Here is a 25,011-nt window from a genome sequence, read left to right on the forward strand (position 1 = left end):
AAAAAAAAAAAAATCGCAATCCACCATTGCGTTTTTCCATCCGTTTGCTTCGATTTTTTTTTTCCAGATGCTCACAGCCATTTGGGAGGCAAAAAAACCACACGTAACGTCGATCGAGACTCGTCGCTCGTTGCTGCGAATCAAAGTACAATGTATCGAAAAAGCCTTTTTTGTTTTCCTTCGTACAGCAACAACGATCGTAATTTTCAATTGCTACGCAATTTTCTTTCACATTGTAATATAAAAACATAAATTTCATCGCACACGTATATTATTATGTATAAAACAGTATTGCGTGCACGACGCGAGACAAAAACAGGAGCGAAAAATAGAGTACCCTGAACAAGTTCATTAAAAATTATAGTCGTTTACATTAAATAACTTACACTAGCCGAGCTATTTCTCAAAACAATAGATAAAAACCTCTCGGCCGAAGTCGAGGGCTCGATAATCCCTAAAAATCACCATCCAACGCACAAAGAGTCATCAGTTGCACTAATACCCCGTCTACGATGAAAATGTCATCCTCGCTTTGACGCATGTACACGCACTTGCGCATCTAAACGTGCGCGCAACGTTTGGAGAGAAAAATAAAAGTGTTTTTCATACCAACGATTTGCAGAGTATCTCGTTTTTCCTTTTTCTTTGCGGAAAAACAAAAAAACAAAAAAAAAATAGGCAAAATGTGACAAGCCGCGCGTGGCCGCTTCACAGAGATCTCGGGGGAGGTGCATTTATCGCGATGACTTGAGCTTCCAGCGCAGAAATAAGTAAGCGGCGATTCGCAGCACCACGAATATCAGCAGCAGTGCCAGCACGTCGAGCGTGAAGTCAGCGTTTTCCATGTCCAGTTCCTCGAGGGTGACTTCGGGCTTTTTGAAATGGCAGTATTCCTAAGATCGATCGGAAACAAAAAAAAACCTCTCATTATGATTACCGAGATGAGACGAGTATTTTCACACTGACCAACGACGCGCGAGCGGGAAAAAACTCGTCAAACAAAGGGTCGTCCACCTACCTCGAAGCACTTGAGTTTTCTGCGGCCGAAGGAGTAGGTGGCCAGGGCAGTGCCCTCAAAGCCGTAGCGGATGTAGCTCAGGTAGGTGATCCATCTGAGGTAGACGGGTATGGCGTCGAAGCTGACGAAGAAGCCGGAGAACAGTAGGAATGGCACCGACATCACGGGTGCCAGGAAAACCCCGTTTTGCACGTTCATGGCTGCCCCGACGACCAGACCAACCGATTGGGCGACGAACGAGATCAGCAGGCACGTGCCCAGGAACATGCTGAAGCGGAACGTCTCGGGCGGCTGGCTCGTCAGGAAGTAGACGATCGTCACGTAGAGCACGCAGAATATTGCCTGGGGCCGTCATTTGGTTGCAAATTAATTTTTTTTGGCCTTTCATCAACAGCGACGTAGGTTAAACGAAAATTGGCTCACCTGAAACGGTATGTCCGATACCGTGATGGCCAGGTAGTACGACTTCAAAGAGTACCACCGGTTGAAGTTTTCCTTCAGCAGTACCGGCATTTCCAAGGGGACTGAAATCGAGAATCCACAAGGATTAGTCATAGAAATGTGCCATTTTTAGGTGGTTATACAATGACCACACGACTTACAAGATAAAATCGTGATCGTCATGGAGGTGTACATGAGAAACAGCATGTTGAAGAACAAGAAGCCAAGATTGCTGAGGACCTTCGAGGCATCGTTGCCGATGTCGTAGTACAGCGCGCCAATCAAAAGTCCGACCAAAATGTGGGCAAACAGTCGAAGGTACATCAGAGTCTAAGGACAATTGATTTCGACGTGAATTCGATGGCTACTATACGATTCGTTCGGTTAACCAATGGAGTGTGTACACTCACCCAATCCCTTCTGCTGAAGAGCAGTGTACGTTTGAGGACAATCCAGAACTGCTTGAACTCGGACGTCGGGTATCTTTCTGGGGTAGCCTCGAGCGAGTCGTCGAGAAGGGACGTCGTGACGTTGATGTTGTCCTTCTTGTCGGTCTCCAATGTGACCGCGACTTCGTCTGCGGGATAAAAAAAAATACAGTTGTGCGAAATGTCAAGTACATCTCTTGACTACTATTGAGATTGGCTCAAGTGCGCCAACCGTGATAACTTGCAGCGGCGAAACCAAAAAGTTGTGTTCCCTATGGTAATCCTTACGAGAACCATGGGACTGCCAATCCCAATCAACGCGAAGTGGACGAACGAGGAAAATCCCCGAAACATTAGCAAAGTCAGCAGATGATTCATCATCAAGGTACACAAAAAAGAGCTGCTATTTAGACGCCTCGAAGGAAAAATAAAGGTCGACGCAAAAGTATCATCGTCGCAAGTATCGGAAAAAAAAAACTCACTCTGCTTGGAGATGTCGTTGGTAGTGAAGGTGGGAATGAGAGCACGATTGCTCTTGTCGTTGACCTTGGCCTCGCAGAACTTTTCCTCGATGTTGATGGCGTCGTTTTTGTCCTTGGCGGCGCCGGCCGGTGGCGCCGGATCCGACGGCTCGGTGTCCTTGTTTGGCGTGTTGTTCAGCGACTCCTTCTCGGGAAAGGGATAGCCCTCGCGCACGTCCTGCTTGCCGTTCCTGATGGCGTCCACCAAATTCTTTATGTTGTCGCCGTACTCGCCGCACGACACCTCGATTACTGTGGTTGGTGCAGGGGATCGGTTATTCAAAGATCATGTACGGGGTAAACTTATTTTTTCAATGGATTCGTTTAGCTCTAGTTCATTTATTGTTGTATTTTTTTCACGCGTGTATACATTTTGGAGATTATTGTATGCCCTTAAAACAATCACGTGGTCACTCGAATCCAATAAAATGGCGTAACAAAAGATATATACATCAGTTTTTTTTTTTGATAAAGACAAAAATATGATGGACTATAAAACTAAAGGTACGACTTACTGAAGGAGGCAGGGTTGTGATAGCTGGGGCAGTTGAGACCGAGTGAGCAGAGGAACGGTACCAGCTGGGAGGTGGAGCCTTGGTAGACGCACTGGCCCTCGGCTAGGGTGTACAGGGCATCGAACATTTCAAACAGACGCGCGCTCGGCTGGTGAATCGTGCAGATGATGGTACGGCCGCCCCGCGCCAGGGTCTTTAGCAGCGAGATGCACTGGAAGCAAGACGACGAGTCCAGACCACTGAAAAATGACAACATTACAATGTGGTTAGTTTTTTTTTTTTTTTTTTGTTTTTTTTCATTCGTTGGGCATATTCTTACTAAAATAAGGTAAAAGTACCCCATTGGAACCCCTCCCCCCACTCGAAACAGTTCATAATATAAGTTATAAGTTCTTGAGATTTTTTTTCATGAAGAATAAAGAATAATTTATAATGTTTTAAAACATTTCAACTATGAAAACAACAAAAGTAATTGATGATTTTATTGTGTATTATATATGAAAAAAAAAAAAAAAAATTGGGTACAGCCGCTCTGGACGGACACATATTGAATCGTAATCTTAGATATTGCAGCTCTGTATCTGGCCAATGAGATGATATTTGTTTAGAATACCCCTACTTAACTTATATAAAAATTAAAAATCTTTCAAGTACTACCGGAGAAGTGAGATCACCAAGGATGTACAGCGAAATCGAAGAGCAAACCATCAGATAATTTTTTTTCCGTAAGGACCAATACGCATCAACTCTTTTTTTTTTTTACTTTATTCGGGTGATAAATTGTAAGTTACTAAGCTTGTAGCTAATTGCCCTAGATACTCTTGGCTTCGCGTAATTCACGATTCGAAAAATGAAAAAAAACTCAGTCAAGACGATAAAACACGTATACGGATGGAAATTTGTGAAAAATTTAAAACCCACGTAAACAAATCTTCAGTAATTTATCACTGGCTGGATAGCATAATTGAACTTCTTTCACATAGGCATAGATTCAATATATTCCGAGGGTCACGAATTAAACAAAGTCAGGTAATGTACTCGCTGTCGAGGATACACAAAGATACTCGCTTTTTTGCGATGGAGCGAGTTACCGGATACAACAAAAACCAGTCCCCGTCGAAAGTAAGCGTTCCAAGATCGCGGAATGCACATCATACAAGAGGAACGGCCGTGGTGCAGGTCAGCCGGTTTTGATAAATTTTTATGGGCTGTAAACGCGAGCTTTAATTGCACGCATCTTGACAGAAATAGAGAATATACTTTTATTTATGGGCTCATCGAAATTGGCTTGAAACACTGATGAAGTTATGTATACCATTTTGTGACTCTCATTCGATCTAAATCGGTTCGTGAATCAGAGCCTAAAAATAACCCTACGTGAAAGTGTAAAAAAAAAAAATTCTAATTTACCCTATTTTTTATTATGAAAACAAGATGTAGAAGCCTCATATTTTTATAAACTTTAGTCAATTTCTGGAGATACCACGATTTTCTCCTGTTTTCGTCGTAATAGGTGTGGTATTTTATTTTTGGCTCCTTTGATTATCAGAGTTAAAATCTCAATGACGCCGGAAAGCTCATCGAGAATCCAGTTTATTTATTAAACTAAAATATGTTTGGGTTACTGTTTTCTGTTTCCGCAAACAACTTGCGAAAATCATACATTGTGCCACTCAATAAAAGTATATTATTTACCAAAGGATGTTTGCAAAAACTACGAAATATTCCACCTTATTCCCAAACGCAATCGTAATATTGAATGCACAGGAAATTAGCTAATAATATTATGTTACGTTCGAGAAAATGAGCACCTATTATTTTCATGGAGCCTTACGCCCGAGTCTCACTGTCCTTTCACGTAATAATTGCGAGTACACCTGCTTCCTGTTTTCGTTCCTTGTAAACGATACACCGCGACCGACAACTTTGCATGTAAGCACATAGTCATGTGCATATATATGTGCTGTGACAATTTTTCATTGAGTATAAAATCATGCGAGGTATACGAAGAATTCGGTTCGATGGGGTAAAAACGGTTTGCATGGGTAAAGGATACTACAAATGGTTGCTTTTTTTTACCTTTTCCCCAATAATTTACGGAACAATCATTAAAAAAGATGTAACTTAACGTATCGACAAACGCGTTTCTACTACGATAATTTTTTAAAATAAAAGAAAAAAATTACTTGTGGGTGGTATGAAAAAATACGATGAGTTTTATTTGACAAGACCATCATCCTCCGAGTGTCGAATGGATGTATGTACTGTAAGTATAGGTGTATGAAGTATATTAAGTCATATACACTTAGTCATTGCACGCCTCAGCCTAAATTACAAATTCGACGTCAGACGCTGATGACTTTGACTCTTTTTTTTTCGCATGTCTGTACATAATATACATATACGCGTGCATACAGCACGACGAAGGAGGAATTCATCACTCTGGTAATAAGTGTGTGTTGTATGTGTACATTGGTTGATATTTACGTGAGTTTTCCTGCAGCTGAAATATTCCTTTCTTCATTTTCTCCTTTTTGAAATTTTTTTTTTCTCTTTTACGATGGACGCACACGAAGGATGAATTTATTACGCTGCATGATTATTTTACTGATTTCTAATCAGTTTCAATACAAAATTTTTCTTCAAAGTAAAATAAATTGTTTTTGCTGAAAAATATTTTTTTTTATTCATTACTATTTGTAATAAAATATTGAGAAAATTTTTTTTTATGTCAGACAAGTGCAATACGTTTGAAATCATTATAAAGATTAATTAATTAATTTTTCTGTTACTTCGACTATTTTTTTTGTCTAAATTATTTTTCTGTTTAAATTGTACAGGATTATTTTTTCGAAAAAATTTTTGAGAAGTGCCATGTTATAAGTCATAAAAAAAATATTCTTACCACTAAATAATGCATTAAATTAAAAAAAAAAATTGTAATTTGAAAAAATTGAAAAAGCATCCGTGCCCAAGTTTGTTTAGGCATAGATATAAAACACAGAGTTTTTATCCATGAAATTTTTAACAGAGATTAAATTCTAATTGGCCATTAGTATACATATTTTTGTTTCAATTTTATTGTTTATTTATTCATGACTGTTCAGAATTCATTATAAAAGTATTACTATATTGGACGTCTTATTTTATTATTATAAAAGTAACAGAATGTTAACTACAAAAATTTTCAGATCGTTGCTCCAATAGCAGAAATTTTTAGGAATTTTTTCCCAATAAAAAACAGTTTTTGTACAATAATGTTTAGGTACACAAAGTCGGCAATATATTACTTTAGTTTCAAAATAACCTTTTATAGTTATTAAGTTGCTCAGCATCTGAACTTTACTGTATGTTGTTTTAGTGAAAACTCTTGTGACTCTTTTCTCTGAGTAAGGGTTTTTATTTAGCTTTCAAAAAAAATTGGGGGACCGTTTACTTATTAGATTCCATCTCATTTATTTGAAAACCTCCTCACAGATATCAGCTACTCAATGATTGCGTGCTCAAAGCATTTTGTTCCAAAGCACTCTTGGATTTACCGTGCTTGGACCAAAAAATGGCACCATTACCATATCCAAACTTATTTCTTGAAATTTTAATGGAAATAAAGCATCATGGAAATTAAAAATATAAGGAGCAATTACCTCGTGGGCTCGTCGAAGAACATGATGGGCGGATTGTTGACGAGCTCGAGGGCTATGGACAGCCGCTTCTTCTGTCCACCGCTGAGGTTCGAGGTCATGGTTTTTCGATGCTCGGCGAGGCCAAGCGTCTCGAGGATCTCTTGGATCTAAACATCGTAACATACACATATCACATGCAAAATGACAAGCGTTAATTCAATACCACGAAGTACATTATCACTCGCGACGACGCGCGGGCGCGTGTTTTTTTTTTTTTTTTTTTTTTTTGCGACGTCGCAACTTTGACTCGAAAGATATGTATACAAAGTCTTTTTCGTTCACTCGCGGATATTACAATCAAAAGAGAGCTGACAGAATGAGTTCGCTCTCACCTTGGGTCTGAATTGTTTTGGTACGGAAAAAAATGCATTTTTTGTTCCTCGTAAATTCTCCGATTCATCCGCGCAGAAAAAAAATCTGGAACTTTCCCGCATTTACCGATTTCCTTAAGTTTGCGATCGCGAAGATTCGCCGAGAATCGGAAAATTTGCCGACAGAAGCGATTTTCCCGAATTACCCTAAAAAAACAAAAAGTACCGCACTCCTTTTTCCTGCGTACAAAAATATTATATCGATAAACAGCGTCGCTCGAAGGTCGTCGGACAAAAAAACAGCGCAGTCGTCCACTTTGGCTCATTTGTACACAAGCAAAAACAAAAAACAAAAAAAAACAAAAAAAAAAAAAAAAAAAAAAAGAAGCGAAAACTCGTTCGCGCAACAGCAACACACTTACCACTTCCTCCTTCTCCGTTTTTTCGACGTGCCTGCCCAGCTTAAGATTCGCGGCGACTTGCATCGCTTCTTGCACGGTCAAATTTCCGTGCAGCTGGTTGTCCTGCATTATGTAGCAGGATAGCTTTCTGAAGGCACTCAAATTCCTCTCGTGGCCGTTCATGGTTATGCTGCCCTCCGTCCCGGTCGTTCTGCAAAACAAATTTTAAGTATGATAATTATCATTAGGGAATATCAGTGTTTTGCTTGTTGTTCTTGTAAGAGCCTTTTTGGGTGTAATTTTTCTTTTTTTTTTTTTTTTACTGTACTATCCAAATTATTTGTGACAAATAGTAGGTCTGTTTTTATTTTAAATAATTTTTTTTATGATTCCTCCGACGTACAAGTGACTGTCAGCTGTACGTGAAACGTTTCATCAAGTTGATTTGACGTAACAGCAAAAAAATCATTAAATTACGTTGATACTCTAATCATCAATATTCCACCGTCAGCACTATCGAGGAAAATTTTATATATAACAGCCCGTCGCTTGTTCCTCGAGTGCATCTATCTAATAAATGTACCTACTATGGAGAGAAAACTCGCCGAGGGAAAAACTTTCGCATGCCTGTGTACACGAGTATATCGCGAGAGTGCACACGTTTCAATGTCAAAAGTTCACGAAAAAACAAAAAAACAAAAAAACAAAAAAATTGACACCTCTTTTTTCTCCTCCACCAGAGACACCCGCGTGCTTTTCATCCTCTTGATGCGAAGTTACGAGTGTGCTGGAAATTGAAAACCGGTTTTGGCGGAATGCATGCGTATGGTTTTGCATCGCACGCGAAAGAGGACGAAAGACGCTGTTGGTCCGAGAGCTGATTTTTGCATGATTTTCTCTTGCTTTCGGAGAAGTCATCGCCACCAGTCGTTTTATGAAAATACAAGCAACAAAACGGTGAAAGCACTGCTAAGTGGGAAAATGTTGCCCATGTGAAAAATTTCAGCAAAAAAAATTGCGGAACAATTTATCAGGTTCCATTACTGTGTCTTCGAGTATGTTTTTTCCTTTTTTTATGCATAAATTACTGTCGCATTAATATAATTCTTATTTCAACGTTATTATTTAGAATTATCATTGTTGTTGTATTAAAAAACTGCAGAATTTTCCGCACCATTTTTTTACGCGAGTGACATAGCATTTTCAACTACAAATTCACAGTCGATACTCAAGTATCAAGTTATGCTCAGTTTTCAAGACCTCTGGAGGCTCTCCTAATCTGTATAATTATCTAGATTGTTTTGTTTTTTATCATTATGATATGAAAATCTTTTTTGATAGTTTTTTCATGATTCTTTAACAAAACTCCCCTAAATAAAACGTAAAATATTATATATAGTTGGTCACCAACTGAAGACTAGGGACCCTAGCGATCTTGAAAACCAATGATTAGTCCACTAGAAAATGTTGGGCGAACACAGGTGATACATACATGTAAGAATATGTGTTTACCTATAGTAAAAGAACCTTTGTATTGATCCAACAAATTTAATGAATGGCAACTGGTACCCAAGCATCGGCTATTAATTCGGGTCTTAGTGTATTGCTGCATCGGTTGCTGTAATATATTTTAACGATACTCAAATGCAACGCTGTAGAGTAAAAAAAGCATGCAAGAACGCCTTGACCTACAGTCGACGTCTTAACTCTTGGCGCGAACAGTCCTAATGTCGATTCCTCGCTCATACATGGAAACATTTGTGCACCTAGATCTCCGATTTAGAAGAATCGGTGACACTTGACAACTTTGCTGCATTCCTATGGTTAATGAGTCTTTGAGTCTTTTTAAATGAATATTTTTATTCGGACTTTATAAATTATCATTTTTGGTGTAAAAAATATGCCATTGCAAACACATCCATCTACTATAAATTTAATCTCGAAAAAAGGTGACACTTTCGGTGAACATTTTTCGAATAAAAGTTTTATGCTAATTTTATCAGTCATTCGCATGTAATATGCTGAACAAGGGCTGGTTCTCTTTGTCTTTGCCTTTTATCTTTACATCACTATATTCAGGTGGTTCGTACATTTAAAACACCAATTTCTCTCATGTACGTATTCTAACGATGGCTTAATGCTTCAGAAGTCATGTAAAACAAAATATCATCATTGTAGTCAAAGTCATAAATATTACACAATAAAATATCGATGCAAATTCAAACAGACTTGTATCTCGAAATTATTGTAAGGAAAAAAATTCAAGATGTTAAATAATGAGTTACTTCATCTACAGTAAATGTAACGCCTTCAGTCTTGAACGTAACTCCTTCTAGGGCAAAAAATAAGGCTACTTGCCATTTCTGCTAATAAGTAGATGTCATTTATTCTTGCGATAATGATACCGTCAAATGACTTATTACCACTAGGATAAAGGTCACCAAAAATATCAAATTTTTCAGAGATTTCGACATATAACTGAATAAGTAACCATAACTCGACAACTGCCGCTGCACGGAAAGATTTCGCCGATACTCTCGAGATTACACTCACACACGGGTAACCCGTCACTCCCGTATATACCTACGTACATAAACTTCCGGATGAAAGTTAATAGGTCTCTCTACACGGTACAAGTGTGTTACGCTGGTCTTGTTGTTTTTAGCACTCGCACTTTCTAAAGTAAAATGACAATCTCCGATTCGAGAAACGAGTGCTCCTTTTTTCCTACCTCGAGCATTTTTTTTTTTTTTTTTTAACATTTGGACGTTTACTTAGCTGTCGGTGGAAAAAATAGCGTTTTTTTTGTTGTCACTCTGGAGATTGTTTTATAAATAACTTCAATGACGATGAGTTCGAAAAATATATACGTTATACTCTTCACCTTCGATGGAGAAAAAGCGTGATCGTAAATTTGACTTTCTATTCAGCGAATGGTAATTCGCACTTTATGCACTTAAATACGCGTTTTAACATTTTAATCGTCCCAGAGATAAACAGCCATAAACTCCGAATATTGATCCTTGACGGTACTCGGCACGAATAATCATGGAGGTGTATGTGTACAGATGGATGCATCTCTCGAAGTGAGTGTACGTGCGTCGGTGACCTTAAAAGAGACACGTCGAGCCGAGTCACTCAACTCTACCTTCGATTTAACGACCCCGTCAGGGTAAAGCGTATATAAAACGCAGAGTCGCACGCGCTCGCGTTCGGGAGGAAAAAAAAAATTCTCGTCTTCCCATTACTTCGAGTTTTTTTCGTTCCCTTCGCTTAATGTCGCGTACACGTTAATATATGTGTTTGATTGCAAAGCAGCTTCTGCTTCTTTGGTACTCGTGTATACGTAGCCATCGCATCTTCCATGACTATTGTATACCAGTGGGTTCGGACGCGTGTATTTTTATAAATTATATATGATTCGAGTGAGTTATTGCGCGCAAGTTTTGTGCGCGAAATCGTTTCGTATGCCGTAAGCGAGTTTTGAATTTTTATTTGCACTGCAGTAAAATGGATTACAATATTACCGATGGTTACGTCTGAATACTTAGTACATGAGTCATTGGCTGAGTTTAAATATGTGAATCATTTATTTTTTTAAGAAAATCTATTTTTTCTTTTAGAGAACAATTGTACAATTGTACTTTTGTGATTGTGCGTACGATTAAGTATTACTTGTTAAATGCACTGTTTTTATGACCATGAGAGAGATTGGGAGTTGCACGGAACTGATTATATGGAGATAAGTCTGTTAAAGGGGTTACAGGGATATTTTGTTTCGTACAGAAATTACATTTTCACATTTCAGAAAGTTCAGTTTAATACTTGTCAAGGAATTGCAAAGTTTTACGATTTTACATGGGCTCTTATGCAGGGGTGGGTGTCAAGTGGTTTTAAACGAAACGTTTTTTCTTCAAACTCGGTTGATTTCTTTGAGAAAAAAAAAAAAAGAAAAAAAAAAAAATCAAACGTAAACGTAACCATAAACATCTTTATGACCGTAATAATGATCAGTAAAAGCTTTTGTTACGTTAATTTTGTATCGTACGTAACACTTTGGATATCAACAAACTAGGTTAAAAAAAATCATCTACAGTGATGAAAGACAAAGTCAATAATCAATGTCACTCGAATGATAACATTCATTTTAGAAATGGACTAAGAAATAATCGAAAATTTTTCGTTTGATTGGATTAGGTGAAATTAGAAAATTATAACGATAGAAATTCTTGTGAAAAACATTATTCTTATTCTTTTACTTAGGTTTCATCTTTTTCTGTACGTGTTTTGGCATCACTTTAAAACTATCCCTGCTTTTTGGTAAGTCACACAGTGTATTCACTGATATACTATCGATTACTTTATTACTTTTTTTCTACAATAAGTTATTCCAACTTTATTTTTGATCTAATCCATTTTAAATTTGATCAATGCGTCAACTCCAATAGCTCCTCTATGAATAGTAATTTAGAGTCCTGATTCGCTGCTGATCATTTTCAATTTTAGTACTATTTTTATTTTGCAAAGCTATCATATCAAAAAACGAGAACTAAAGATTGTAACTGTAGAGGAATCCTCACACGAAGAAATACATATTTAAAAATTAGAAAAAATAAAGTAGACGAAAACATGATTATTAATATGTTTAAAGGGTAGAAAATTTTAAAATAGGACAACCAAATTAAAATAACTGATTATTTATCTACACAATGATGGAAATAAAGCTTACTCCACTGAATACATTTTTACAATAATTTTAATCAACGCGTTTATTATGTGCAATACTCGCTTACTCGTATCAATAGGGTCGATATTTCAAAATTATCACAGTGACACCGTTAGATAATGCCGGGAAGTTGGAACAATCGACGTAAATGTATGCGTGTGAAATGGGTGCTGGTAAGCACCGCAAGATTCGCAAAAATATCAGAAACAATATTTGAAAATTTTAATGTCTTTCCATTTGAATACGTGGACATAAAATCATAAAAAATAGGTTCCATTCGAGCAACTTACTTGTATCCCGTTAAAATGTTCAAGAGGGTTGATTTCCCAGCACCAGACGGTCCCATGATGGCGGTCAATTCGCCGGACCTCAGCCTCCCGCTGACGGACTTGAGGATAGTCTTGGCATCTGTAACAATAAAATTTATTCATATTGTTTTTATTTTAGTTAAAGAGGCGTCAATACAGCTTAGGTCAAAGTACAATTATATCTTGAATTAAGATTGCCTTGTGCGTAACAGGAGCCTTTTTATTGGTCGATTGATTGGTAAACACAAATTAAATGGTGTACTTAATGTATGCTGTTGTTGAAGCGGTTTTTATTTTAGTAATGTATATTCATTAATATTATTAGCATTTAAATTAAAGTTAAAGAAGATTTCCAAGGTTTTGCTCGTTTGCAAAGATTCAACGAGAAAAAAAGTGTAATCAAAATTTGTACATCTTCTAAATTAACAAGTACAAAATCTAAATTATGAAAACATGCATAAGATTTTATAAATATATAGTTGTAAGCTATAATTACATCAGGTAAAGCGCGTCAACGTAACTAATACATTGAATACGTAAATCACCAACGTTTAAAAAGTTACAAAGAAGAGAACAGGTTTGAGCATTTTTTTTCCATCACACTGTGTTTGGTACATAAATATTAATTTGAGCAAGATTTTTTACAAAATTTTGTCTTTGACTATCAGAAAGAGGAAATTTCCAGACTACGCGATTGATTCTTGCACGTGCGATGTTGCACAGAGGATTATTGATAAAATCTTCTTTTTTTTCAAGTGATTTTGCTAAAATTAAAATAGTTCGCTGTAATTATGTTATACATTTATGTGCGCATTGGGACAATCAGTAAAAATATGTATATGAACTCGTCAATATGTCTTTCTCGTTCAAACACTTATAATTTTTTAAAATTATTATTTAGCTCGCAACCATAAATTCGAGATCAAATGAATAATTGAGAGTTATTTGTAAAAATCCAAGTAAATAAGATTTGAAAAATTTGAACGAAAGAGAGAAAACAAAAAAAAAATGGTCGAACGTTACCTAACTTAGGTACAATTATTTTATGGAATTTTTAGTACTTAAAAAAAATATTTTTTTTTTCTAAATAAAGTGCATTCTTTATTTTTCACCATTAACAATGCAATACTCAGGGAAAACAATTTTTTCGTAGCAGATAAGTACGAAACATTTTAAATATTGAAGTCCATTACAAAGTATTTGAAATCAAATATTGAAAAATCCTTGCTAATTTTTGTTTTCTCTCAATTGTTTTCTTTTTAACTCACAATGCATTAATTTGCTGGAAAAATTTTTGAAAGCAATATGATATAAGTAGTAATAAAAAACATTATTTTTAGCATAAATTATGAGTTACTTGAAGTATCTGTGGTACACTTTTTTTTCGCGTAATCATCGTCTTTTTTTTAACTCGTCCATCATCGTACACGAATCCGAAACAAAGTCGGCATCGAGACACATGAAAAACATTTCCAGGGTTCAAGCCCGTCGCTCTGACCGATTGCGTTGATTGGATCGTCAAACAATACTACGAACTAAGAGTACAATCGATCTCCCAACAAAAAACACTGGCGGATAACGTTATATCTCCCAACGTTGAAGTTTCGCAACTCTGATTTTCCCGTAGTACAGAAGAATCCCCACGAATAGAGCCAGCGGACCAGCAATCACTGCTGATTAGACCGATCTCCTTCTTCCCTCTCTATACAGTCTAACAAAGAGCATATTGTGTACGAGTGATCAACGTCCGATGACGAATTTGCTTTGGTACATGTATATCGTGCGTGTGGATGAGTAACTCAAATAGACGTTGCGGTATACATAGCATACAAGTACAATACTCAAGCCAATATTTTTATGTACGCGTGGGTGCAGCCATAGTATACACACGTGTAATGTAGGATTTAAGCGGTAATCTCTCATTATCTCGAAAAGCTCGAAATCTGATAGTCCAAGTCCGAGAATCGAAAAACAACATACAAATATAACCGATATCTTATTTATACGATCAGATACGCAAGTATGGATGTACGTACAGCGTGTATATCGGGTTTAGCATCAAGTGGGTTGATATACGAGTAAATGTTTATCAGCTGATGGGTAGCTGTGCCTGTACGTATATTGAAAAATTGTACTAGGGTGTAGATGTTTAACGCGGCATCCATCAAGTGTCGGAATAAAAATCGTTTGTCTTACAGTGTGCATATTATAAGGCAACGTGGTAAACTTGTTGTTGTCAATTATTTTTTTTTACAAAAGATATTCGTCGATGAGAAAAATTAACGGGATAATGCGTTGTCAAGATATTGCGTAAGAATAATTAGAGACGCTTATTCGCAGAGTCTCGTTATCCGCTGTACTGGCGAGAAAAATAATTAAAAAAATTATCGTTACTGCGTCAACGGTTCGATTAGGTCGTGTCGGTTGAAGTCTTTTTTTGTAAGAATCGCAAATATCTTCGGGTTCATCGATGCAAAGCAATGTCACGTCGAGTTGCTGCACAAAGTTCTGTCCAAACATCGATTATTGCAGGCATTTCTTTTGACCTTATTATCGCGATGTGATTTTTATTTTTTGTTTTGACTAGCACGGCTGGACTTTTTGATTTTTTTAAAAATACTTTATGATTTAAAAAAATCTCAGCTTCCGCGTAACGTTTGTGGCTTTTTGCATGATTCATACATCACAACTCAAATTCTTATTACTCAGATTAGTCCCCGTTAATTTCATCAGAATTGTATATCTGCGTATTGTGTATCATTAATTATATAGGATTGAGATCAAATCATTATTGATTAAATTTCGATAATTTTATATAGTTAACAAGCGTATGAAAAACTTTGTCAATACAGTTATCGTCTGACTATAGCGATAAAATTTTTTAATTATAAATATGGTTCAGGTTTTTCCGAAGTATCTATACATCTTAATAAAGTATGTTTATGAAGATAGTTACAAAATTTTACCCCAAAAATTAAAAAATCGTCTATTAAAAACAGAATTAATTTAAATTAAAGTGAAGAGAAAGGTTGATAGTAGGTTTTATCCATTTTAGCTTTTATCTATTCTATTTGTAGCTCCGGATCATCCAAACCAGTTGACGGAAGCTTAAGAGATAGATACATGTACACACAAAAAGAAAAATTCCAAACTTTTACAACGTAAAATATATTTTTCAGACGTTTCTAGAAGACCTTTATTTTTGACCAAAATTAAACTTGAATAAAATCATTCGAAGCTTTACTAGCTATCAGGGTTGTTAACGTTACTCCAAAAATGTTTAAAAAAAATTATACTATTAGATAAAGCTCATCGATAAAAACAAAAAGCTTTTTATCGAATTTTTATCCAACGCGTACTTTCCAAGTTTTTATCTATTGAAAATCATTGAACTCATTATTCAGGACAAAGCGCGCTAGAACAGTGTTTTAAAAAGCTTCTCAACGATTGATTCCCAAAATTAACAATATTTTAAAAAGTATTGATTGAATTTAAATTTAGTAAAAAACTGTTTTGCTAGTTTTGACAAACTTAATCTTGTAGTATATACAGTTTTCCTGGATCATGATTTTTGGAACACCCTGTACATTTACACGTTCATACGTTCATACGAATGATAGACATAGCTAATTAATTGATGAAATTGACGAGATACTATTATTACAATAACAAAAGATTTGTATTATTTGGAGCCTCAGGTGTTTCAACGTTACACACACTTTGGTGATGCCAATTTTCGGAGTGATAATTAAAAATATTTTATTCATCAATTTAGATGCCTGTTTATTTATTTGTAAGAAATGACTGCTCAACACGAGTGCCATTTGTACATTCACCATACAACTGCGGTTGCCTTACATGATAAAGTTTAGTTTTTCGGATGAATTAATCCATCTCTTATATCTGTGAATTTTTATCGATGGTACATTTATTCAGTAAGTATGAAACAACTTTCTACTTTATTGAAGTAGAAGCACATTTATTTCTCCAAAATATCATACGTTGCGAATATTGTTGCGAAAAAGTTACTGTTTAATAAGGAAAGAAGAATAATGCACATTAACCATTATTATCATGCATTCAGCAGGTGATAGTTAAAAAGATTTGCACTGCCCTCCATTTATACATAGAGATTTTGTTGTACAACTGCACGAAAAAAAAGTTAGAAAAAGAAAAAAGAAAAAAAAGAACTCCAAATCTGTAAGTAAAACGCGTGTGTTGAGCATCTATAATAGTTCATTAATATGCAACTCACTATTTACGTACGTGATCCAAGTCTCCCAGTGACGCATGTTCGAATTGTCTATCATATTAAGTGTTATCATTGTTATTCGATCTGAAGCTCGAAAAAAAAAAATTTTCTTGTAATTGGACTTGAAAGTTTTCCGTGCAAGTTTTCAAGTTTAATCAAATGAGTATGGATTTCCTCGCTACATAAATACTCCGGGCCTCTAGCGCTGAAATTTGCTCTCTGGTAAATACCCATCGCGTACGCGTAGCGCACTGTTGTTTTTTCGCATCGATTTCTATCAATTATTTGCATACAATTATACGCAGGGTGACTCTACTGGTGTGAAAATATCGTCCACCAAGACTTGTCGCACCTTTAAAAATATACGTACGAATTCTCGCTAAAAAAACTACCCGAATTCGGATAAAAACGATTTAAAAACTCACAGAAAAAATTATAGAGTAGAATCGAAGAGACAGGAATAAATAATAAAAAAGCCAGTAAAAAAGTCAATGAAAACGACGCAGCGCTTTTTCGGACCGCGACTTTTTTTTAGCAACAGGTCACGTAACAGGGATCGTCACCACAGGTAAGTACACTCGCACACCGGTTATAATCAAATTGTCGAGAGCGGGAACCGCGAACGGGAGGCGAGGGCGAGTGAAAAAGGCAAAAAAAAAAAAAAAAAAAAAAAAAAAATGACACGCGTCGGAGGAGAGCAAAATTATTGACTATAATAACATTGCGAAACGAGCGCCTCATCATTTCGCAGGAAATCGCGAGCGATTCACGTGCCAGGCACGCAACCGCTGCTACGTGTGGCCTGTACACGGCTCGTGCGTAACAATCTCTCGAGATAAATTTCGCGCGAAAATAGGGAAATAAATGAGAAAATTTGAAAGAAAAGCAATGCTGGTACAATCGGTCAATCGATCAGGGGATGGGGAATAGAGCACACGTATACAGTGTCAATCAACACGTAACTTCACATTTGCTTTTTTTTTTCTCTTGGAAAATTAAACGGAGATTATGTCAAACGATTGGTAATTAGTAATAATCCTACAATTGTTTCGGAGTAGATCCAGATTATATGCACAGATTAAATAACCATCGATTATGTGTTACAACGATAATCCTTTATACTTTAACGTGAATATTTCAAACGCAGACATTTATGTCTTTTGCCGAGCCATCTTAAGTAGAATATAGGTACAAAAAATTTTTTACTTCAAATATGAACGATTATGGTGATGTTTTATTTTTGATCGATGGAGTTGTTGTGAAAGTTTTTATGCAGGTTCTATAATTGTATATGATTGACATTGTTAGAAGTAAAGTTATTTTTTTCGTTTCGATAATGTCATAACGTTATAATTTGTCATTTCGTGTTTTCGTCCATAAGCTTTTGTAAAGATTAATCTTGTAGCGTGAAACTGTGAATATCAGCTGCAACCTTTTTTTTTTTAATGCAACATTCGAGGTACCTACTCTGAATAAAAAATTAATAATTTTCATGGTGACAAAAGAAAATATAAGTCATCAATCAACAGTCCAAAGAATAAAGTGCACAAAGAATAAAACTTAATATTATTTTAAAAGATTATTTACGTGAAACTCTTCTGTAGTGAATATTTTCAAGATTTCAAAAAATTGTCTTTCCATGCAATATTAGAGAAATTTGGTGCAATTATAATGGCTATTGTTAGTATTATGTTGTTTCGAGAATATTTTTTTTTTTTATACTAATAACTCGAATCAGAGATAGATAAAATAGCTCTATAAATATTCAAAAATTGTTTTCCATATCCAACAAATCACTGACTTCTGATATCTGTTTCTAACGATATGTATTTAAAAAAAAATTTCATCATATTTAAACATTAAATTAGTTTATTAAAAATTATTTTCTGATGAAAAAAGTTAGACACGTCAGAGATAATAAAGGCAAAAAATCCAATTTTGTTACGAAATAGAAATAAATAATATATAATTTAAACATATCAAAATTTTCATAAAAATGATTACGTTGCCATTATATTCCCAATATAAAACTGACAGTACCAGCCGAATATTGAAAAGTGTGAGTAGAGGCACACTCCTAATATAGTTCTTGTGTACTTCCGATTATTGCCATCATGAATTTCCATTACACCGGCATAGTCAGGCATAAGAGTTAGACTTTCAACAAGCATCACAAGCTTCGCAAGAGAAGTGTGTCTTCTATTCATTATTATACGGGATTTCCGTTACCAACACACGATGTTCCGTAAAGCGATAAACTCTTATGAGCCGGTATGTATTTTTCTTTGTTGCCCTGCACGCGCGCTGCACGTACATATATATAATATACTTAGTTATGCAATGAATTGACGGTCGGTCGTGTCCATTGAAATGAAGAAATGAGTTTTTAGGTTTGGATGGTAGTTTTATAAATGATAGAGGATAGCATAAGACATAGGAAGGAGGCGTTGTTTCGTATTGAATCTTGGTTGGTTGTGAACTTTACTAAGTTAATTTAATGGATTTTAATTTTTATTTTTAATTATAACTGTACATGAGTAACGTTTCATTGTTGAATAAAGCTTACTTCAAACGAAAAAAAAGTGTGTTAAAAAAACGTAAAAGTATTATATCATTGTGGCAACGTTTATTTAAGATCTGAATTTGTGATTCCATAAATTCAATATTTTATAAAAAAATTTTTAAAATATAAATATTTTTGCTAAACCTTGAAAATTGATCCGTAGCATGTAGTTTATCTACATTCGTCTGCTATCAAATTCAGGCCGTATACCGAATAAGTATATTTAATGAGGAATCTATTCCTGTACCCATTCAATATACAAAAAAATGACAGACTGATAAACAAAAAAATTATAATCTTGCTATCGTATCGAATATATTACCAATGAGTTTTTTCTATACTTTTTGCAGCTATAGATTTTCCTCGTTTGAAAATATTACACGGAAATTGAAGAAGCTTCTATCATTATGTTGAATGATTTTTAAGTGATATGTTTTCGAGCAAATAATAGGTCACTTCTGATGAAGAAAAATATCAATTCGAAGTACACATTCAGAAAGCGTGTGTGTAATTGTACAGTTTTATAATTCGCAAAAAGTGTTTTTGCAGGTAAAAGACGAAATGTAAATATTTATAAGCAGCGATGTTTTTTGCTTATAGAAGGTTTTTAAGAAGGTTTATGAAAAAATCTTGCTTGGTGTCTGCTTGAGAAATTCGTGAAGAAACTTCTGAGTAAAAAGCACTACTTTCAACAAGTTTATTATGTATAGAGATGTGACAGGTACAGTTTCATTACTTAAAAAATTAAATAAAAAATTCTTTAAAAAAATAGAGACACAGTCCAGATTATAAATTTTATTTTAAATTTTCAAAAGATTAATCGGTGTCATTTTAAAGATATGGTAATTAAAAGTTCGAATACATTGCTAATAGAGTATACTTTAAAGTACACTGTACTTTTTATTTCTTTATTGTCTGAAAATATCATAATACATCAATACAAAAATATATTTTTAAAATAAAAAGGTGTGTATGCTTTGTAACCAATAACCTAACTGAAAAAAAATTTTCACTAAAACTAATTTTCAAGTTAAAACTGTCACTTTGATTTCTTATTTATTGAGACTGTTTCAAGTTCTAATTTTTTTTTCTGCTACACCAAGCCGTGTATAAAACTTATGGAATAAAAAACTGGCAACTAATTTTTTCCTTTTTAATTTTCGTAGAATTGAATTATTTTATATTTTATTTATAAGCACCAATTCAGGTAAAATACATAGATTAAAGCGTGCATTAATTAGGCTGTAAAATTTTTCTGATTCATCCGGTAAGAAAATAATTCGAATCCAATAATTACTCGTAATTAATTGCACAACCATAAAAGTCTCATTTAAAATTTTCTACGAAGAACAAAGATGTCTCTGACGATAGACAACAGTGCACATATACTGTCCAATCTGTGAGAACGATTGTAGCGTGCGATAGAAAAATTTAATACCCGTGAGTAAGAAAATTTTCATGGCTAAGGAATCACAAGTAAACTCAACTGAATCTCTGTGTCTGTAGCTTAATTTTTAAGTTAAAACTAATAATCTTGTTCGAAAAAAAAATCGATAATTTTAATGCATATTTCTGCGAATTCGAATTGATCGAGCGTTTCACATAATTTACATACTACCCTGTAAATCTTGACTCAAGGAGGAAGAGTGAAGAAATTTTTTATCTGTCATGCACTAAAAAACAAATAAATAAACGGTTATCCGTGTCGCAATAATTACCATTGCAACGAGAAGATGAGTGGTATGAATATACGTGTACGGTACTACAGATGCACAAGATTATAATTTTACGGAGGCTTGACAAAAAAAAAAAAAAATAGAACTTGGATTAACATTGTACGAAACAAGAAGCATGTCATGGCAAAGAACGTGGCTGTCTTTTTTTTTTTTTCTTTTTCTCTGTGCGTGTACTTACAACACGTGGGGATTGAAATTCAACCTACATTGCCTGAATCACTCGACGCAGAGCTGTGTGCAGCCGGCACATCTTTTGAAAATATTTTTTTGTGTTTTTTTATTATTAGTTACGTTAGGCACGCGGTCCACGTTATTGCCATTACTTTTACAATAATCTATAAATATTTCCATATTTTATTATTAGAAGTAAACATATACCACACTACTAAAGAAAATAAAAAATGTTGTTTTCCTCGTTTCCTCCTTTTTTGCACACGACTGCACTGCAGCTTTTTTTTATGTAGATACACGAATAATAATTTAAAAAATTTTTTAAATAACATGTATACTTTGAATATTAGGCACAATATAAAATATCAACTACAATATTTCAGGTGTAATTAAATTTAATATTCACTTGAAACAAATACATATTTTCGTCTAGTTATTTACTTTACGAGGATAAACAAATAAAGTTCCATACCACAACAATTTAATACATTTGACTTTTTAAAAACCCCACTAAACAAACCATGCGACTAGACTTAACCAATCACATAAATAATATAATAAAAAAAATAGAAAAGGCTTCGGTATAATGTATTCATCAATATTTTATGATAAAAAATAATAATTTATATTGTTAGTTGAGCTAATGAATTAAAAAACGTATACACATTTCGGTCGAGTGTAGCAAAAAGTACGCTGCGACGTCGGAACTGAAATTGAAAAAAAAAAAAAAAAGAAAAAGAAAAAAAGGACATAATGTAAAAAACAAACTGATTTGTTCATTGACTGATTTATTGCTTTGTTTATTTATTTAAATCAACAAAAATACAGCCTTTGTTTCACCAGGATTTATCAGCTAGTTATATTCGAAGAGTAAACAGTAGACATTTTTTTATTTCCCAAACCCGCGCGCTGCTCATACAAACGACGTAATTTTCGATTTTTTATACTTTCCGTTCGCCGCATCGAAAAATCCCCTTACCTCAGTGCAGAGGATGATAAAAAAAAGTCTGCAGCCTTGCATCGCGATTCTTGACGCAATTAATGCCCGCGTGAGCCAACTGACGTCTTCCATGCTTTGGGCACAACTTCCAGTTTTTTTTCTTTTATTAATTTTTTTTTTTTTTCCGACACGAATATCATCGAGTAGGCGGTGACGTGCTCGGGACTCGGGCTCGGATAATTTTTTTCGTAACGATAACTCGTGCGTGCATAGATAGAAAGCAAAAAAAACTTTGGGCATACGAGAGCCAAGTTTGTTTTCATCGCTCATTGTTTTCACAAGAGCGTGGAAAGTTATACACGCCCCGAAAGTAGAGCGTGACGATTACGGTGCTTTGGAAATATTCACGGCTCAGCGTAAATACGAGTACTTGTAAGCTTTTTTTGTAAAAAAGTAATGAAAAAAAAAAAAATTTGTGGTTTTTCTAAATTCTTTTTTTTTCACAACTGCATAGTATCATCGTGAAATGTTGGCAAGAATAATAAAAATAGTGAAAAAAAAAAAAAAAGATCAGAGCGTAAAAAGCATTTTTGAGATAAGAGACAAAAATAAAAGGTATACTCACTGCTTTTGCGTCCCTCGCGGACCTTGTAAGTGAGATCGGCGAAGGCGACGTCGACGGGCGGTCTCTTGCGCAGGTGGGTGATGGTCTTGGTTTTGACCGGCACAATCTGCAAGCGCACCACCGAGTTCTTCCTGGATTCCAACAATATCCCGTTCCCGTCATCCTCGGCCGCACTCGTGTCTTCGAGCTTCATCGTGGGATCCCTCGATTTTTTCCCTTTCGATTTTGCTTTCTACACTATTAGCCCGCGAACCGCGTCACCCGAAGCCTTTTTCTTTCTGCAACAACACATTACGTGCGTTTTGGACATTATATATCATGGTTGTTTGTTTGTTTGTCGATGATTATTTTTTTCAATTTAAATAAACATTGCGCGTTTGCGGAGTTGATTTGTGACCGTATTTTGTTTGAGTTTCAATCGAAAGGAGAGCTTTTTTCGCGTTTGTTTAACATACGTGTGAATGACTGATAAACACTGTTTGTGGCGATACAATTGCAAAGTACACAATACATACACACGCAAGATACGTCGCACGCGACGTTGACAAAGTGCTCTTTGTACAATATCTTTATAAATATTTGCCTCTTCTCCGAGTACACATAGTCGTCGCTTCGAGAGCAAAAAATCCTTAGCTCTTAATGATAATTTTTTATTTTCCTCTTCAAGCCTAGGTCTGTCAACTAATGGATCGTCGTACGATTTTTTTTAGTTCCTCAGCGTAAGTAAAATGTCAAAAAATGGTTTGAACAAAAAAAAAATCGGTCATTGCAGTTTTGCACTGGTCAACAAGTTAATTTTCAGAGTGCAAAAGTTGTAAAACGTACATGTACACGTGAATATCAAAAAAGTGAATTTCAAAAAAATCCAGTTTTTTGAAAAATCTCAATTGCATATAAAAGGGGCAACGATGTATATAATTGCTCCATCGAAGGTCACTGGCGCGCCGATCGGATTGATAATCGCACAGGCGAAAACATCAGCGCAGCGCCGAGACGACTCCGGTCCCATTAAAATTTCCAACTTTTTTTTTCCCCCCTACATATATATGCTTGTTCTAAAAAAGCAGTCGCGTTTTTACGTGGATGAGCAAAACGATGATATTGCGCAAGAACTTTTTGCAATCTCTCAAAACACGCGCAGCTAGAGTCTCGTATCTGCGGATTTCAGATGCTGACACATGCTCCGGGTCTCGTGAATTATTTGTTTATGTATTATACTCGATTTCCAAATGATAGAAATAGGAAAATTCCATATAATCTCATCCTTTTATTTTATTACAACGAAAATATACAAGTAATTCCGATTGATCGAGCTTTCACTGTTAAAACAAAAGTTAAATTTACACACATTACAACTATGCTCTTCAACTCCAAAGCTATTTTTATTGCAAAATCAGTGGAAATAAATTAATTCACTTTTTTAAAATTAATCTTCCCTTCATTGACTATATACTTATTTACTGATTCACAGTGACCTAATTTCACCTTTTTTTTGATCATCGAATAATATTCAATGCGAATCCGCGGGATCTCACCGATTCAACTTAAAAGAGTAGATCAAATTTGTCGCATTTACGAATTCGCCTTACTCGCAATTTTCGAATTTATCTGATCTCGAGGCATTTTGATTACACGGGCAATTCACGATCAGATGAAAAATAGATACCAACGATGAACAATATCAACCGATACCCTATCTCAATCGGCATGGGTATATACGTTATACTGTAAAACGAAGAGCGGGATATCAGCAACGTGGCTTACAACAATCGATTAATTCATTTCGACCGGGTACATACTCCTCGCGAATTTAAAAGTCAACGAAATGCGCCACTGAAAAAGCTTTCCGTGCGCGTCCGTGTATCGTTACTTACATGCGTAACGCTTAGGAAGTACTATACTATAATATATTATACGCTGGTGTCCAACTGGGGTACAACTTCAATCGGTAAAGAAAAAAACCACTCGTGCACGAGTTTACTTACACCATATACAGAGTAAAATTTTGAAAAAAAAAAAAAAAAATTTCTACGATAATCTCGTACCCCCGTAAAATTCGGACCACAGGGATAACTGACCCTGTTCACACAACACATGCGACGAGGCGTACCATACCTAATCCTGCCGAGCTTTCTCGCGTAAAAGCCTCTCCTCGATTAAAAAAGTAAATTTTAAGAAAAAAAAAGAAAAAAAAAAAAAAAAAAATCATGTAAAGACACAGCACACTCGCGCGCTCGTTTCAACCGATTCGACGGGCCGCGCGAAACGATTGTAAGTATACCTACGTATGTATTAAAGTTACTGCAGCCTTGCAACGCTGACGACGAAATGTGTCAACGCGCGACGGCGAACGGCGATGAACTGGACGGCCA

General features: G+C 35.4%; 1 protein-coding gene across 1 annotated transcript; it reads right to left on the reverse strand.

Annotated features, from left to right (window-relative positions):
• Positions 1-25,011, reverse strand: LOC106642881 (ATP-binding cassette sub-family G member 4). The gene is made up of 12 exons (XM_023389951.2): positions 24,925-25,011; positions 22,640-22,917; positions 12,335-12,452; positions 7,340-7,529; positions 6,568-6,713; positions 2,924-3,162; positions 2,370-2,660; positions 1,870-2,036; positions 1,621-1,789; positions 1,442-1,542; positions 1,019-1,360; positions 1-893 (listed from the first exon to the last, which is right to left on the reverse strand). Exons 2-12 carry the CDS (start codon positions 22,830-22,832, stop codon positions 735-737), a joined length of 2,115 nt encoding a protein of 704 aa, XP_023245719.2. The 5' UTR covers positions 22,833-22,917; positions 24,925-25,011; the 3' UTR covers positions 1-734.

Source organism: Copidosoma floridanum, unplaced genomic scaffold (assembly GCF_036245765.1).
Source record: "Copidosoma floridanum isolate Cflo_tuat_1 unplaced genomic scaffold, Cflo_Japanese_pri ptg000001l, whole genome shotgun sequence".
Lineage (NCBI taxonomy): Eukaryota > Metazoa > Arthropoda > Insecta > Hymenoptera > Encyrtidae > Copidosoma > Copidosoma floridanum.

What these genes read in the sequence shown, in the direction of transcription:
- LOC106642881 (XM_023389951.2), bottom strand. Translation starts at nt 22,832, where the DNA reads ATGAAGCTCGAAGACACGAGTGCGGCCGAGGATGACGGGAACGGGATA. An exon ending in TTCTTCGACGAGCCCACGAG is followed by an intron (nt 3,163 to 6,567) that starts GTAATTGCTCCT and finishes GTCATTTTTCAG; the next exon opens with TGGTCTGGACTCGTCGTCTT. An exon ending in TCTTCAGCAGAAGGGATTGG is followed by an intron (nt 1,790 to 1,869) that starts GTGAGTGTACAC and finishes AATTGTCCTTAG; the next exon opens with ACTCTGATGTACCTTCGACT.